The 16948-nt window shown below is 47.7% G+C and overlaps 1 protein-coding gene and 1 long non-coding RNA gene across 2 annotated transcripts in view; one reads left to right on the top strand and one right to left on the bottom strand.

Moving 5' to 3' along the window:
* LOC139049877 (uncharacterized) overlaps positions 1-16948 on the top strand; it is a 56688-nt gene that overhangs the window by 2735 nt on the left and 37005 nt on the right. Inside the window, exons 2-3 of the mRNA XM_070525735.1 lie at positions 3831-3928; positions 10790-10991. Coding sequence (XP_070381836.1) covers positions 3831-3928; positions 10790-10991 — 300 coding nt within the window. The remainder of the gene's footprint in view (positions 1-3830; positions 3929-10789; positions 10992-16948) is intronic.
* LOC139049879 (uncharacterized) overlaps positions 1-16948 on the bottom strand; it is a 225462-nt gene that overhangs the window by 171644 nt on the left and 36870 nt on the right. The window lies entirely within an intron of this gene.

Below are 16948 nucleotides of genomic sequence, written 5' to 3'. Positions count from 1 at the left end.
AAGCAAGGAGACATATTCTCTCTAATGCTACTCTCTGCATGCTTGGAAGAAGTATCCAAGTAGTAAAGCACTGAAGAGGGCTAGTTTGTGGACGCTCACGATTATAGTGCGGTTAATGTTACTCTGACGATTTTAGGTACGCAGGTATCTCCACGCCCCGACCTTCATTTGAAATCGTCAGTGTAACGCTAAGCGCAACATAATCATGAAGAAGTATTGAAGCTAATAAACTGGGAAGGCTTAGGAGTGAGGATCAACGGCGAATATTTCAGCAGCCTTCGGTTTGCAGATGACATTATCCTGTTCAGCAACACTGGGGACGAATTACAACGAATACTTGAGGACCCTAACAGAGAAAGTCCAAGAGTGGTGTGGAAAAGTGTGTTCTCTTTTATATGCAGAAGACAAATATAATGAACAATCACCTCAAAAGGGAAGAAGAGCACAAGATGGCCAGTCAGCCTTTACACTGGTGGGCAACATTGTGAAGCTATGAAGGGAGAGCTGTGGGCGCGTGGCTGCTGCACTTGTGTTACCGCGGCAAGTAGTCCGGCAGCGTTGACAGTGAGTTGGTTGCTCGGTGCAGACGCTGAATAGACGCAGCATCCAGTTGCGACAGTTTCGCGTTTATAAAATAAAAGATGTAAAATATCGCAATTAGTAAGCGCATTCTTGTGCGGCTTTGATGCGCGGAAACGTATTGTTGAACGAAAAAAAAGAGGCGGTCACAAAATACAATACCTGCCAGAAAACAGGCTGAACTACAGGGTAGTGATTGAAATTACAAAAAAATTCCTTCTTTTTCAACCAGGTATGGTCACGCTTTCCCTGTGTCCATTTGTTATCTGGCGTGGCGGGGTCTCTATAGCGTGGATGCCATCGGAGACCCTGTAAACCTCCATCGAGCCGATCTTGCGAACAACGGGCGTGGGCAAGGCGCAACTAATGCAGCATTTATTGTGTCCAAATAAATCCTGCTAATAAATAAACAAAGTTAGCTTTACAAATAAATAAAGAAGCTTCCCCGCTTTACAGCGCGAAAGATCTCTCAATTAGGCGGCAAAACCGCTAGACAGGCAGCATTGGTCAGTGCGTGTTGGCACGCATCTCCACCTAAATTACTACACAGCTTTAGTACTGCGCCATGACGATGCGTACGCAGCACGCAAGCGCTTTGTGGAACGTAGGAACGCGTGTTCCGTCAGGGCTTTTAGTACTGCGAAATTCCTACGTACGTAAGCGGGCGAGTGTTGCTAGACGCTGGGCGCGTGGGAACGCGTTGGCCGCGTCCACCCATACGCCCAACCATCGGTCGAACTATCGACGCTGTTGATTTCGCCAAGGTTATGTTGCATGTGGGCTCGTTCACGTAACGCCGAACTATATTTAGGTCTTTAAGAGACTAATCTTATTACTGTCAATACAGGAATCATATCGAGAAAAATAAGAGCCGAGTCCTCGCTTTCTGACGCTGGCACGGTCATTTGCAATGAAGTGCGCCAACAGGAGGTCGACACTTTCGCGCGAACAGCGTACACTGAATACTTTCTCAAAAACAAAGTTCATAGTTTTTTGCTATGAATTCCCACCGTGCTGGATCCGGAAATGGCTTCGGTGCGTTCACTTTTCGCAGCAAAGCCAAATCGTAGGCCATTCAAAAGTACAGCCTTCCCTTGGTCGCCTTCAACGCCTACATTTTGCGAAACTTGTCGTGACTGAGGGAAGGACAGCGCAACGATGGAGCGAAAACAACAAGGCTTCATTTAGGCATCAACTTAACAGCGGTGGACGAACTGCCCGGTTCTACCTCACAGGAATGAAAGCGCGCGCCAGCTTGAATGCCGGAGCTTTTCATCATCATCATCATCATCAACATCATCAGCCTCAGCCTGATTACGTCCACTGCAGGGCGAAGGCCTCTCCTATACTTCTCTAACTACCCCGGTCATGTACTAATTGTGGCCATGTTGTCCCTGCAAACTTCTTAATCTCATCCGCCCACCTAACTTTCTGGCACCCTCTGCTACGTTTCCCTTCCCTTGGAATCCAGACTGTAACCTTTAATGACCATCGGTTATCTTCCCTCCTCATTACATGTCCAGCCCATGCCCATTTCTTTTTCTTGATTTCAACTATGATATCAGTAACTCGCGTTTGTTCCCTCACCCAGTCTGCTCTTTTCTCATCGCTTAACGTTACACCTATCGTTCTTCTTTCCATAGCTCGTTGAGTCGTCCTCAATTTAAGTGGAACCCTTTTCGTAAGCCTCCAGGTTTCTGCCCCGTACGTGAGTACTGTTAAGACACAGCTGTTATATACTTTTCTCTTCAGCGATAATGGCAACCTGCTGTTTATCATCTGAGAATGGCTGCCAAATGCACCCCATCCCATTCTTATCCTTCCGATTATTTCAGTCTCATCATCCGGATCGGCAGTCACTACCTGTCCTAAGTAGATGTATTCCCTTACCACTTCCAGTGCCTCACTACCTATCGTAAACTGCTGTTCTCTTCCGAGAGTGTTAAACATTATTTCAGTTTTCTGCAGATTAATTTTTAGACCACCCCTTCGGCTTTGCCTCTCCAGGTGAGCGAGTATGCGTTGCAGTTGGTCCCCTGAGTTACTTAGCAAGGCACTATCATCAGCGATTCGCAAGTTACCAAGGTATTCTCCATTAACTCTTATCCCCAATTCTTCCCAATCAAGGTCTCTGAATACCTCCTGTTAACACCCCGTGAATAGCATTGGAGAGATCGTATCTCCCTGCCTGACGTCTTTCTTTATTGGGATTTTGTTGCTTTCTTTCTGGAGGACTACGGTGGCTGTGGAGCCGTTATGGATATCGCTCAGTATTTTTACATGCGGCTCGTCTATACCCTGATTCGGCAATGCCTCCATCACTGCTGAGGATTCGACTGAATCCAACGCTTTCTCGTAATCAATGAAAGCTGTATATAACGGTTGGTTATATTCCGCACGTTTCTCTATCACCTGATTGATAGGGTGAATATGTTCTATTGTTGAGTAGCCTTTACGGAATCCTGCCTGGTCCTTTGGTTGACGGAAGTCTAAGGTGTTCCTGACTCTATTTCCAATTACTTTAGTAAATACTTTGTAGGCAACGGACAGTAAGCTGATCGGTCTATAATTTTTCATGTCTTTGGCGTCCCCTTTCTTATGAATTAGGATTATGTATTGTGTTCATATAGGAGCTTGTGGCCAAGTACTGCTCCAGGGTGGCCAAAATGCTCTGGTGAGGGAGTGCACCGGTTCTGGTCACCGGGATTAGGCCAGACTCCAGGCCTGTTTATGCAATTTTAGCAACGGATGGATTTTTTTTGTATCTGGTGAAAATTTGCGCGGCACCGGGATTCGAACCACGGACCTCTTGCACGTGAGGCGGGTGTTCTACCTCTACGCCACCGCTGCACCGGAGCTGCTAAGCACAACCAAAGACAGAGTGATAACGCGTGCGCCGCTACCATGGCGCATGCCTAGTTGTGACGCCTTGTCGCCTAGGCGCGCGACATATCAATCTCTTTTGTCTCGTGCACTCCCGAACAAACGAGAACCATGAGAGCAGCACGCATGGTTCCCCACGTACGCACGGAAGCATCGGATGCGTTCGTATACGCAGCTGCCGCGTAGGCCTCACGCACCGTTCGTGTGGCGTTCGGCGCATGCGCACTTTGCAGGACGTAGCGATGTTGCGTACGCAATGCCTTTACGTACGCAACGTACGCTGTACTAAAACTGTCTGTTATTACTAGGCATTGCTTCTTTTATTGTGATATGCTTTTGTTCTAATTTATCGTTCCTATTTTGTCCAGGATGACGCGCAATATAGAGACGGGCTGGTGGTGAAAGGGCCAGAAAAGTTGTTCATCGGCTTCACTATTCGCCTTTTCCTCTACAACAAGGACCAATCGTAAGCTCCCGTTAATGTTTCGCACCAGCGGAAGCTCTCGGTGAACCGACGGACCTTTAAAGAAAAGCGAATAGCTTTTTTTGGTTTTTGCACCTTTTCCCCGATGCCGGCGGGCGGACTGTCTGCTCTGATAGAATAACGAGAGATTAACGAGGCGTAGAGAAGAGGGCTGTCATGGAGGTGGAGCCTTAGGAGAGAATTTGGGTCAACGGGATAGAAGGAATGGTGGCGGTGATCTGATTGGTCTAAGAGGCGCCGAAGTCTCACAAGAGTTTTAACTCTGTGTGTGGGTGATCCAGTGGCCGTGCATGCTGCTGCGACGACTGGCAGAATAGCAACAGAAATTGGAAATGCGACGCGGGCTCTGCATCAACGGGATGCAACAACGACCGCACAGGAACGGGAAGAAACGATGCCAAAACAATTTTCGGAAATACTTCAGGGGATTCAGAAAGCTGTTCGCTTACTCTGGCAGTCATTATGGATGGCTTCTGCGTAACATTTACTTCGGATGATTCTTTTCTGTTCCAAGTGTTTCAGATACCCTGAAGCCAGATTTGAGGAAAAGTGCTACTTCGTAGGCGAATGAGGCTAAGGGCACGCTGCCCGTGCATGGTTGCTGCGACCATTCCTTTTTTTTTTCTGAGTATGGATATAGTCAGCTAACTCGTTATGTTGAGTACTCTACATAACATGGGAGCGTGCAGCTACGTTGCTCTCGGAGGTCTTTTACATGAGAACAGCACACGTTAAATGTTTCTGGGAGAGTACAAACTACACACAGAGGTCTCCTAAAGACCGTTTCTCTAGCCGTGATCCTTTGCTAGGGAAAGAGTGCATGTCATATTAGGCCGGTCCGTTGGTCATGCAGACGTCGAGGAGGAGAAGGTTAACACAAAGCGACCGCGCCGCCTTGGAGAAATAGAAAACAACTTTATTGAGCAAAACAATGGCTTTGAGATGCTTAGTAGGATGGCTAATTGGACAAGTTGGCAATTGGTAATCGTAAATGTACAACTGGAAGGTCACACGGGGACAAGACGAGTGAAAAGCGCAAGCGCCGAATGCCAACTGAATTTTTATTATACATGGGCTGAATTTACACTTGTCCTTGTGTCTTGCCTCGCACACGTTTACCCTACATGCTCTAGACTCACGATTTGAGATGCTCGTGGAAAGGAGAAGCAAGTACACCATACTCATTGCGTCAGCGACGAGAGGGACAGACGAACAACATAAGCCGCCATAAGGTATACCGCACCCCGAAATTCCCCGTGATGTCACAGGCAAGTCGCTCGGTCAGAAAAGACACGCGGAATCATGAAGGAATGCCGTATTTGTCAGCCTTTCAGCGTCCACGTTAACTCAGCGCAATTTCGTTCGACGTCCGTACAACAATGATCTCGGCCTCCGCTCTTCAGCGAATGGCTGCGCACGTGCATCCTTGGTCCACAGACTACACTCGAGCGACTGAAATTGTTAAGGGAACAAGAATGCACTGCTTTCAGTATCCGCTTGTGGTCCAAACAACATTAATAGTGTCGCTTGGACACATATGTTGCGCTGATGTCAGGAATAGGCCAGCCAAGTCACCAGCTTTCGTTACACAGCTTCCAAGTTAAGCGCAGTTTTCAAGCGCAGCTCTTGGGCGTCCTTTCCAGCGGCGAGCGTCGGTGTAACCGAGCGAACGAACACAACGAAGGACGGAAGAGCGAACCCGAAGCGCTGCCGGGGACAAAAGATGCGAGGAGAAAAGCGGTAGAGGAGTGTATGATGAAAGCGCGAGGAGAAATGTGCGGTGACGATGCCCACGAGATGGCTCCAGCGTAGCTGGGAGGCCTATCTGTGGCAGCTGGTGTGAAACGAGCCTACGCGTCACCAACGCCTCTCGTGATCTCCAGATTGGCGAGAGCCGGCGCGTTTGCAAAGTGCAGCACGAGACAGATTGCGCGCGCCAGCCAATATGTCGCAAAATGAAAACACGTCTGTCTCTCTGTGTTTGTCTGTAACCGTTTTCCCGCCAGGTTGGCTATGTTCCACTCCGCGTCTGCCGCTTTTCAGTGAACGTGTGCGACGCCAACTTGGGTCACGGGATGTGTTGCCCATTGATGTATGTTCCGCTGGATATCCGCCACTGGATATGTGTCTTAGGCATGGGTCCAAGTATGAACAATTGTTCATTCATGTCCACGGAGACGACGTCCACCAGAACCTAGCAATAAACAGCCTCGCTGTTTCCCGACAAAGGGGGAAGCCTGAGTAGATTTGTAGTCAGGTCGCTCTGCAGACAGACGGCGCCATTGAAATATCTGTTTATTCTTTCACTGCGTGCAGAATTAACGTAGTTGTAAGTCTTTGTAGATATTTCTTTAGATATTGATGTATGTCTCCTGCACTCCTTGGTAACTCGATGCCTATGACTACTGGTATATGCCCTGAATCAAACGTTTGTAATAAATTATGAAAGCCGTATATCGAGGTTTATTGCACTGTGCAGATTTTTCAATTACCTGTTTGATGACATGGTCGTGATCGACCGTAAAATATATCTTCTGGTATCCAGCCCGCTCTCTTGGTTGATTGAAGTCAAGTGTTGCCATGATTCGATTGGGAATTATCTTGGTGAATTTACACAAAATACTGAAAGCGAGCTAGTAGGCCTATAACTGAATTATTTGATGCAGGTCTTCGTATAGATTAGTACGTTGGCATTCTTCCAGCTATCGGCACACTTCCAGGCACTGAGTATAGTCCATGCTACGCGACTTGAGCTGAAAAGCCAGCGGTCCCTTATAGGTAAGGCGCCGCCAGCCTTTCAAGTATATTATCTCCACCATTTTTGATAAGATGGACTGTTATTCCGTCTTGCCGCTTTTCCCCGGTACAAGTAGTGGAAGGCCCTTCTAACTTCATCTCTAATAATGATCTAATAATAATAATATTTGATCCCTGCTTCAAATTAAGTTTGCGTGGCGGCTCTGGGTACTGTACACGTCAGTATCGAATTGCCCCCTCCCCTCTGCTGATTTTACTATATCAACAAGATTGATGATATTACCCTGGTTATTTTTCACTGCATACCTCTGGCATTGTCATATGTGGAGTTTTCCTGGCATGATTTCATGCTGCAGACCTCTCGTATTCCTTGCTAAATGTTTCCCACGTTATAACCTCGAATATCGCTCACTTTCTTCTAGTTTATCAGTTTAGACAGTGCCGTGGATACTATGTATCCTATTGCAAACTTAGACACTTTCAGACTTTGTAGTTGTTTTATTAGGTCCTTTGGTACTTGGCAGAGCTTATTATTTGGTTGCCTCAGAGCCCTACCTCGAACTTGAATTTCGCTAGCTGAAATCAGCCTAGTTAGGGTTACCTCCATTATCTCCATGTTACCTTCATTTTCTTGTTCTGAAGCCGCATAATTGCTAGTGAGGACCAGCCTAAATAAGTCTGGTTTTACTCGTGCGGCGTCTAAGCTGATTTGCATATTCTTGGCTAATTCTGCTCTTTCGTTCTTCTAATTGAGAGCAACCTTACCCCTCCCTTATCTTTGGTCCTGCACTATGCTAGTATCGGCAGAGACCATGAAATCTATTTTATTGCTTGTTTCGGCATTAAAGCTTTTCCAGGTCCTCTTTCTGTTTCTGTGCTTCGTGAAGAAGGTATTTATTATTGGGTGTCAATATATTCCTTTCCGTGAATTATACAAGCACCACTCTTCTAGTGTTCATAAAATCGATGCTGCAATGCCAATTAGTTGCTTGTCTGCAAGCCTTCATCGCTCCCCCCCCCCCCCTACACACACTTTTACATCGTAATCGTCCATGACCATGGATATTGAGTTTGCACCTTTTGCAATAGTAATTCAACATCTTCATAAAACTGTTCTATTTCTTCATCATCATGAATGGAGTTTGGAGCGTCTGCTAGTGTCACCATGATTCCAAATCCCCTATTTACCTTTAGTACAATGGCAGCTACCCTGTCGTTAGGGCTGTAGAATTTAACAAAGTTGCATGATATATCATTAGGAATTAGAAATCCTACCCTGTATTCTCTCTTATCTAGAAGACATCAGCAGCAGAGGACGTGGTGTTTAGTCAGCACAAAATTAACTTCACCAGTTCTTGTTTTTCAGCGAGGCGAATGATAACCGAAACAACGCGAAAGATATGTATGTCTTGGATGGATATATGATATATATATGTATGTCGAGTTAGGCATGCTAAGATTTAAGATGCTAACCTAACTCGAGAAGTCTCACGTGGTAAATGTTGCCAGGTTCAGTTCCTAGTGGCGGACTGCCCGAATCCAAATCATGGCAACTTCTGCGGCGTGGCAGGTCTGACCACCGCCTCGGTCAGGTGTTTTGCAGTTGCTGGGGACCGAGGGATGTGCCTTAATCAATAGAGTGGTAAGGGTGGTAGTGGCGGAATACTACAGCAGAGAGGCAAATTCTTGGTCGAGTAAGGGAGCATCTTCATTTAAGCTTAGTGCGCCGTCCTAATTTAGTTGCACTTGTACCATTATAGCACCACTGGCTCTCGGTATATTATTTTTCAATATCAAGTGTCGCTCCTAGTTTGAAAAGTCTAGTGGACTGGACAAGGATTCGAAACAGACCTTCAGATTGGAAGACCGGTGTTGAACTTCTGCTGCACGCCACCACTTTAATACATATTCATGATCATTGCATTCATATATAAGATTCGGTTTCAATTCCGCGCAATGCCAGATAAATTTTAGAAAATTTTTGCTGTCACTGCAAAGCGGCACATAACCATGAGCATACACCGAGTAACCAAGTAGCTCATGCTGACTGAAGAAAGCTGGAATCATAAGGGCTCACAGATAATTTTAGAAGAGCGGGACATGCACAGTGGTACATATTTAGTGACCCATTGTTTCGTCTCAACACCACAAAGGCGTTAATTGCCATTCGCCACGTATAAAACTACCATCTCTGCTATCCAGGCGTCAACGCCGCGTGAGCACCGACTTTTGAAGGGTACAACGTAAGGCGCTCACCCTGGCATTACCTAGAAACCTGAGAAAAGTATGAAAAGAAGGGGGGCAACGACGACGAACAAGGTGTCGCCGGTTGCTTTCTCGCCACCGATTCCAGACCTGTCTCTTCAGAGCTGCGGGTTGTTGAGAGCATGAGCGCGGTATCGCAACAGAGTGAACGATTATGATTTGCTGCAGGACAGTCTTCAGGTTCTCTAGTGGACTCACCTAGGGAAGACGGTGGTATCAAAAGCGGAGACTTTTCGTGAATTGGAGAGAGGGTGCTGACGTGAACTTGAAAGTTTAACTTGCTCCAGCATTGAGTAGGCTTCCGTAACGGGAGCCATGTAACTAAGCCAAATAAACCCCTTTTCCTTCATTTTCTGCAATCGGAAGCCGTAGTCGAAGGGCTTGGTGGATTCCATGCTCTTAACGCCGCCTTAGCCGCGACACCATGTGGGCCCTAAGTTAGCGTTTAATTGAAGAGAAGAGTTTAATTGAAAGGGTTCAATTGAAGAGAAGAACATACCCATTGTCACATACGCAGAGGACCCAAATTGGCGCGAAACAGGTTCATTGAAGCGCTGCACATACCCAGAAGCACACACCGAATGACCGAAGTTGGCGTCAAAGAGTTTCATTGAAATGCAGTGCATACCGAGCTGCGCATACCGACTGTACCAAGGTGTGAAGTTCACTCGAGAGCGGCAAACGCTCACTAACAGAGACCGAGTACCCCAAGGTAGCCTCGAAGCAGTTCACTGAAGAGTGGCACTTAACAAGCCACCCAAGTTGGCGTCTACTTAGTTTAAAGAAGAGGAGCGCAGATCCAGCGGCACATACCGAGTGCCCCGAGTTAACACCAAAGTTAAAATTAAATTATGGGATTTTACGCACCGCAACCACTTCCTGATTATGAGGCACGCCGTTGTGGAGTACTCTGGAAATTTCGACCACCTGGGGTTATTTACCGTGCACCTAAATCTAAGTACACGGGTGTTTTCGCATTTCGCCCCCATCGAAATGCGGCCGCCGTGGCCGGGATTAGATCCCGCGACCGCGTGCTCAGCAGCCCAACACCATTGCCACTGAGCAACCACGGCGGGTTAACGCCAATGTGTTTCACGGAAGAGCGGCACATAATCAGCTGAGCACTCCCAGTGACCCAAGTTCGTGTGTGTGTTTGTTTGTGTGTGTGCGTGTGCGTGTGCGTGTGTGTGTGTTTGCGTGTGCGCATCGCCTGATGCTCTAGCCAACGGACCGTAGACTACCCAGTGACCCAGGCTGCCGGGAAATCGTTACAGACATACACAGGCGAAATAGAACCCATGTCATATATAGTGAGACAATTGAGCGTGAAAACACTTTTGCGCACGTGCCAAACTGATACTTCGTGGCCGCGCCGCTAGATCGCACCACGTGCCTAGTGAGAAGCACGAGACAGGAGCCCTCAGCAGTGTTTTGGAGGTGGCACTACGGGTATGTCGCCGCAATGCTTCAATGAAAGTGGATGTACCTTCATCGTGACTTGGGTTTCGCCGGGTTGTTCTGGTAATTAACTGCTTAGCGTGAACCAACGCAGATAGAATCATGTTTCGGAAATTAAGAGCTCAAAACAGACAATGACGAAGGTTAAGAAGAAAACGACCTTGTCTGTTCTGCGCGGTTAATTTCCGAAACATGAATCACCACCGACTCGCCAAAGTTTGTCGTCTAGTACGGAAATAGAGGTTTGAGCAAATATTTTATCAGTTCTTATAAAAGCGAAATAACGAAATTAAAGAAATTTAATCGTGATTTGTGCATCTTTTATAGTCCCTATAACTTTGGCTTTCTTTCTTTCTTCCTCAGAGGCTATGTAAAATTAGGGGCGGAGTGGATAAGCAGAATCAAGGAGACATGGCGACTTGTGGCCGAATTTCGCGAAAAAGCCATATGGTACGCTGCAAGAAAACGTTTATATTTGAAGGATGCAACGGGCGCACCTCTTACTGTGCCGGACAACACCCTATACTCGCTTGCCATCAGAGTTAAAACGAAGAGCAGATTTGAGGTGAGAATTCTCTTGCTTTCATTACCATGAAACCAGATGCCGCTTTAACAATGAGCGAGTTTCCGTATGAAATCGTTTTTAGTGAGCGAAAAGTGCCTCTGAACAACAAAAAAAGAATAATTACACGCTTAGTTACATCGTGTTTTTTGTGTACGAATGCAAGCGTTTTAGGGTCAAGCCATTCACACCCCTACAAGCCCTCTGAAACGTTATATGCTGGTTATCACGTATTTCCTCATAAAATATCAGTCGGAGTGTGAAACTTTTCGCGCAAATGTAAGAAATAATAAGGCTGTAGTAGGCAAACGTTGCAGAGGGGTTTATTTACAGGTTAATAAATAAATGAAAAAGAAAAACTAACCGCAGATTTCTGCGACCTTCCGGAATCACAACCCAATATCAAGCTGAGCTGTTTATGTGGAGTTCTTGCAATAACAATTTCAGTTCTTGTAATATGGAATTCCAACAACAGATTTGCAGTAGGCCACTGATTCCGCGAGTGAGCACGCCTCTAAGGCGCGGTGAGATGTCCCCAAATCCGCAATTGTGCCACAAGTCTGCTATACCTCAGCCGCGGGTCGGGCCGGCATTGCACTATCGTTGGGATCGGCCGACGTATTGAGAGTGCTTAAAGTCTGCTATACCTCCACCACGGGTCGGGCCGGCTTTGCACTAACTTCGGGATCGGCAGACTTATTGGGAGTGCTTAAGGTCTGCTATACCTCAGCCACGGGTCGGGCCGGCATTGCAGTATCTTCGGCATCGGCCCACGTATTGGGAGTGCTTAAGGTCTGTTATACCTCAGCCGCGGGTCGGGGTGGCGCTGTATTGTCTTCGGATCGACCCACGTATGGCAAATGCTTAACGCCTGCTTCACCTCCACCACGGGTGGCGCCGGCATTGCACTATCTTTGGGATCGGCAGACGTATTGGGAGTGCCTAAGGTCTGCTATACCTCAGCCGCGGGTCGGGCCGGCATTGCACTGTCTTCGGTATGGACCCACGTATGGGGAGTTCTTAACGTCTGCTTCACCTCCACCACGGGTGGGGCCGGCATTGCACTATCTTCGGGATCGGCAGACGTATTGGGAGTACCTAAGGTCTGCTATACCTCAGCCGTGGGTCGGGCCAGCATTGCACTGTCTTCGGATCTCCTAACGTATGGAAAATGCTTAACGCCTGCTTCACCTCCACCATGGGTGGGGCCGGCATTGCACTATCTTCGGGATCGGCAGACGTATTGGGAGTGCCTAAGGTCTGCTATACCTCAGCCGCGGGTCAGGCCGGCATTGCACTGTCTTCGGTATGGACCCAGGTATGGGGAGTGCTTAACGTCTGCTTCACCTCCACCGCGGGTGGGGTCGGCATTGCACTATCATCGGGATCGGCAGACGTATTGGGAGTGCCTAAGGTCTGCAATACCTCAGTCGTGGGTCGGGTTGGAACTGTATTGTCTTCGGATCGAACCACGTATGGGAGATGCTTAACGCCTGCTTCACCTCCACCACGGGTGGGGCCGGCATTGTGCTATCTTCGGGATCGGCAGAGGTATTGGGAGTGCCTAAGGTCGGCTATACCTCAGCCGCGGGTCGGGCCGGCATTGCAATGTCTTCGGTATCGACCCACGTATGGGAAATGCATAACGCCTGCTTCACCTCCAATACGGATGGGGCCAGGATTGCACTATCTTCGGGATCGGCAGACGTATTGGGAGTGCCTAAGGTCTGCTATACCTCAGCCGCGGGTCAGGCCGGCATTGCACTGTCTTCGGTATGGACCCAGGTATGGGGAGTGCTTAAGGTCTGCTATACCTCAGCCACGGGTCGGGCCGGCATTGCAGTATCTTCGGTATCGGCCCACGTATTGGGAGTGCTTAAGGTCTGTTATACCTCAGCCGCGGGTCGGGGTGGCGCTGTATTGTCTTCGGATCGACCCACGTATGGCAAATGCTTAACGCCTGCTTCACCTCCACCACGGGTGGCGCCGGCATTGCACTATCTTTGGGATCGGCAGACGTATTGGGAGTGCCTAAGGTCTGCTATACCTCAGCCGCGGGTCGGGCCGGCATTGCACTGTCTTCGGTATGGACCCACGTATGGGGAGTTCTTAACGTCTGCTTCACCTCCACCACGGGTGGGGCCGGCATTGCACTATCTTCGGGATCGGCAGACGTATTGGGAGTACCTAAGGTCTGCTATACCTCAGCCGTGGGTCGGGCCAGCATTGCACTGTCTTCGGATCTCCTAACGTATGGAAAATGCTTAACGCCTGCTTCACCTCCACCATGGGTGGGGCCGGCATTGCACTATCTTCGGGATCGGCAGACGTATTGGGAGTGCCTAAGGTCTGCTATACCTCGCCGCGGATCGGGCCGGTATTGCATTGTCTTCGGTATCGACCCACTTATGGGGAGTGCTTAACGTCTGCTTCACCTCCACCGCGGGTGGGGCCGGCATTGCACTATCTTCGGGTTCGGCAGACGTATTGGGAGTGCCTAAGGTCTGCTATATCTCGCCGCGGATCGGGCCGGCATTGGCACGTTGTCGCACAATTTTTTCGACATTTTTCAAAATTAAAATATATCACGGACTTTTCCAGGCACATATAAACTACTGCAGTCTAGTATGGTAACAACAACTATGACAAATAGGATGAAAATCACATTCCGTGCTTATTACTTACTGACGATGCATTTTAGACCTATAAGATTATGGTCTACAATGACATGCCTCTGATCACGCGTACGACTTTACTATTTTGCGCTCGTATTTTTCGCCTAGCTCCATTCACGATTTCCATACACACACTGCATCATTAAAACCCGCACCAAGTAACAAATGCACGTGAATCACGGACTTGTGGTTTACACCGCGCTTGCGCTCGAACTACAAGTTAGAAACCCTTGAACATAATTTACCTAGTATCTTAAACAGGTGCAAGAATACCATAGGCTTTACTTTGAAGCAGCTTAAACAATATTTCCGTAACATGTAGCCTTATAATAATGTTCATAATCAGGATGCAATACAGACTGCACAAATGCATTTATTTTCACTGTCGACTAAGCATCGAACCTATATTATTGCTGGAAATGGATATGTTATAATTTTTTTTTACTCTTACTATATTTGTGAGCTGTTGTACTCCAATTATCGGTTGATCTTCTGTATTTACAATATATGTGTGCGTTAGTATATACGTGGAATAAAATGTGCATGTCACCTGTATGTCTTATTGATGGCTATGTTTTTTGTCAATAATTTGTTTTATCTCCAGAATGTCACCACTGCTAGAAGTTCCCAGGTGTCCCGGGCCCGGTCAAGCTGTCAAAATACAGCTTTTTGCCCAGATACCTCTACCGGAAATGTCTTTTTTTTTCTGGAAAATAAAAACTGAATGAGGAAAAATAAATGAATGAATTTCGCTATCTTCAGTATCGGCCAACGTATAGGGAGTGCTGGACGCATGCTTTACCTCCGCCGCGAGTCGGGCTGGTATTGCACTGCCTATGGGATCGGCCCATGTATGGGGCTTAACGACTGCTTCACCTCCATCATGGGCAGGCCCGGCATTGCACTATCTTCGTGATAGGCCCGTGATACCCTTTTCTATACCCTTCGTGATAGACTTCGTGATACCCTTTTGATTACGACAAGAAAATTTCCTTCGGTGGGGTGGTGGAGGTATACAGGTTCGCTGTAAAAGACAGGGTACGATTATAGAGTTTCTCACTATATTACCCAGAGGGAAATCTGCCGCTCCGGCACTGTCGTATGCATGGGAGTGCCGGTATATTGTGACTTCGGATTGGCATCGTTCTCGGTGAGCCAGGATAATTGGAGGAGGAGGAGGAGGAAAAACTTTATTTGCTCTAATGGTGTAGAAATTAGCGGTGGCAGAGGTGGTCGGCCATCTTCACGGTCTTCTTCCCCATCTGCGCAGGGTCGACGCCCCTATTCCAGGGCACCACTGAGGGTGGCTACTCGGCGAGCGTGCCTTACTAGTCCATGCTGGACTTTCGGGTCGCTGCTGGAGAGCACCCTCTCCCACTGCTCCGCACTCGGGTCTTTTATTTGAAGGAATTGCTGATTCTGAACGCATTCCCATGTAATGTGATATAAGGTGGGCTTGGCGCCGCACCAGGGGCAAATGTTTCTATACTGGGTGGGAAACATCTTGCTTAGTGTGTTTAGGTTTGGATATGTTCCTGTTTGCAGCCTCCTCCAGGAGGTTGCTTCATGCTGATTTAGGCTGTTGTGGGGTGGAGGGAATTTGATTCGGACGCCCTTATAGTAATTCAATATGTCTGAGTAGCTTGGGTTGACTGGTATGGGTTCCTCAGGATCGGTGCTTGTGGCCGCTCGGTTTGTGTGCTCTCGAGCTGCCTTGTCCGCCCTTAGGTTCCCTTCTATTCCAGCGTGTCCCGGTACCCAGAAAATTGTATGCCTGACTTTGTTGTTAGCCCTGCAGGAGCGGAGGATGTGAAGCGCTCTGCGTCCTACTCTGCCGTTCATGTAATTCCAAACAAGGGGACACCCCAAGGTTCAGTAATTTCCCCGATACTCTTTAACATCGCAATGATTGGCCTAGGGCATAAACTAAGCAAAATCGAAGGCATAAAACACGCCATTTATGCAGATGACATCACCATCTGGGCCACTAAAGGCTCGCTGTGCCAAAAAAAAAGCTATCTGCAAGCAGCAGCCACTTGCGTGGAAGAATATGTCGCGGAAGAGGCCTTGAGTGCTCTACGGAGAAATCCGAGCTTCTGAGAATTACACGGGGCAAGAAAAGCAAAGAAAGCCTTAACATATGGCTAAAGGGGCAGCCGATACCGGAAAGCCAACAAATCAGGGTCCTTGGAATGTGGGTACAATCCAACCAGCGCTGCACCCACACGCTGAAAACACTCAAGCAGTCAACATCCCAAATGGCACGCATGATCACGCGGGTGTCACAAAGGAGATATGGGATGAAAGAAGGAGACACACTTAAGCTGGTTGGCAACCTGGTGGTCAGCAGAGTCGCATACTCACTCCCGTACTTCAACTGCACCAAACAGGAAATACAAGAAGCGGACACAATTTTAGGCAAAGCGTACAAAACAGCACTTCACCTGCCGAACAATACATCGACAGAGAAACTAATGGCACTTGGTTTAAGCAACACCTTCAAAGAATTAAAAGAAGCCCAAAGTATCGCACAGCTCATGAGACTCCAGCAGACCAAAACGGGAAGGGAACTGCTAATGAGGCTAGGCTTCGCGGAATCAATCAAAGAAACCCAAAGAACGGAGGGGATTCCTGATGAATACCGGAAAACATTCACTGTTAGCCCTATACCCAAAAACATGGACCCAAACCTCCACACGGCGCGAAGGGACGCAAGGGCGAAATACGTGGAAAAGTACCTGGCCACAAAAAACACAACAGTATACACAGATGCTGCAGTATACGCCAAGCAAAGAGGCACAAACATAGTAAAGACAGCTGCGATAGTAATAAGCCAGAACTACAAAGAGATAAGCAGCGCATCAATGAAGGACTGCTCGGTAACGGAAGCTGAGGAAATAGCCGTAGCTCTAGCGGCTGTGGACGGCTACCGATCCGAAAGGTCTTTAACAGGATAATTGGAGCACATGCCCGTCAAGCACCGTTCAGTCCGTGAGGATGGTCAATCTTTACTAAATATGCGCGTAAAAAGCTTCGTTAGCTTTATTATTACACAAAGACACGTTTTGTTTCAATATGAGAACTTGTTATTGCACGTGCAATTATGTGAAACGTAGAAAGTATCAGCGGCCAGCTTAAATTGAGGGACAGGCGGCAAAGATTCGCGCTCTCTTTAGAACAGTTTGTTGTATGATCTTGCTTTTCTTCGCTTGGTTATGCATTGTAGGTGAGTAAACACCACTGGAATATGTACTACGCGTGAATGAAAACATGTTATAAAGATTC

Source organism: Dermacentor albipictus, chromosome 9 (genome assembly GCF_038994185.2).
Source record: "Dermacentor albipictus isolate Rhodes 1998 colony chromosome 9, USDA_Dalb.pri_finalv2, whole genome shotgun sequence".
In the NCBI taxonomy this organism is placed as follows: Eukaryota; Metazoa; Arthropoda; class Arachnida; order Ixodida; family Ixodidae; genus Dermacentor; species Dermacentor albipictus.
This window is presented reverse-complemented; position numbering and strand designations above follow the sequence as displayed.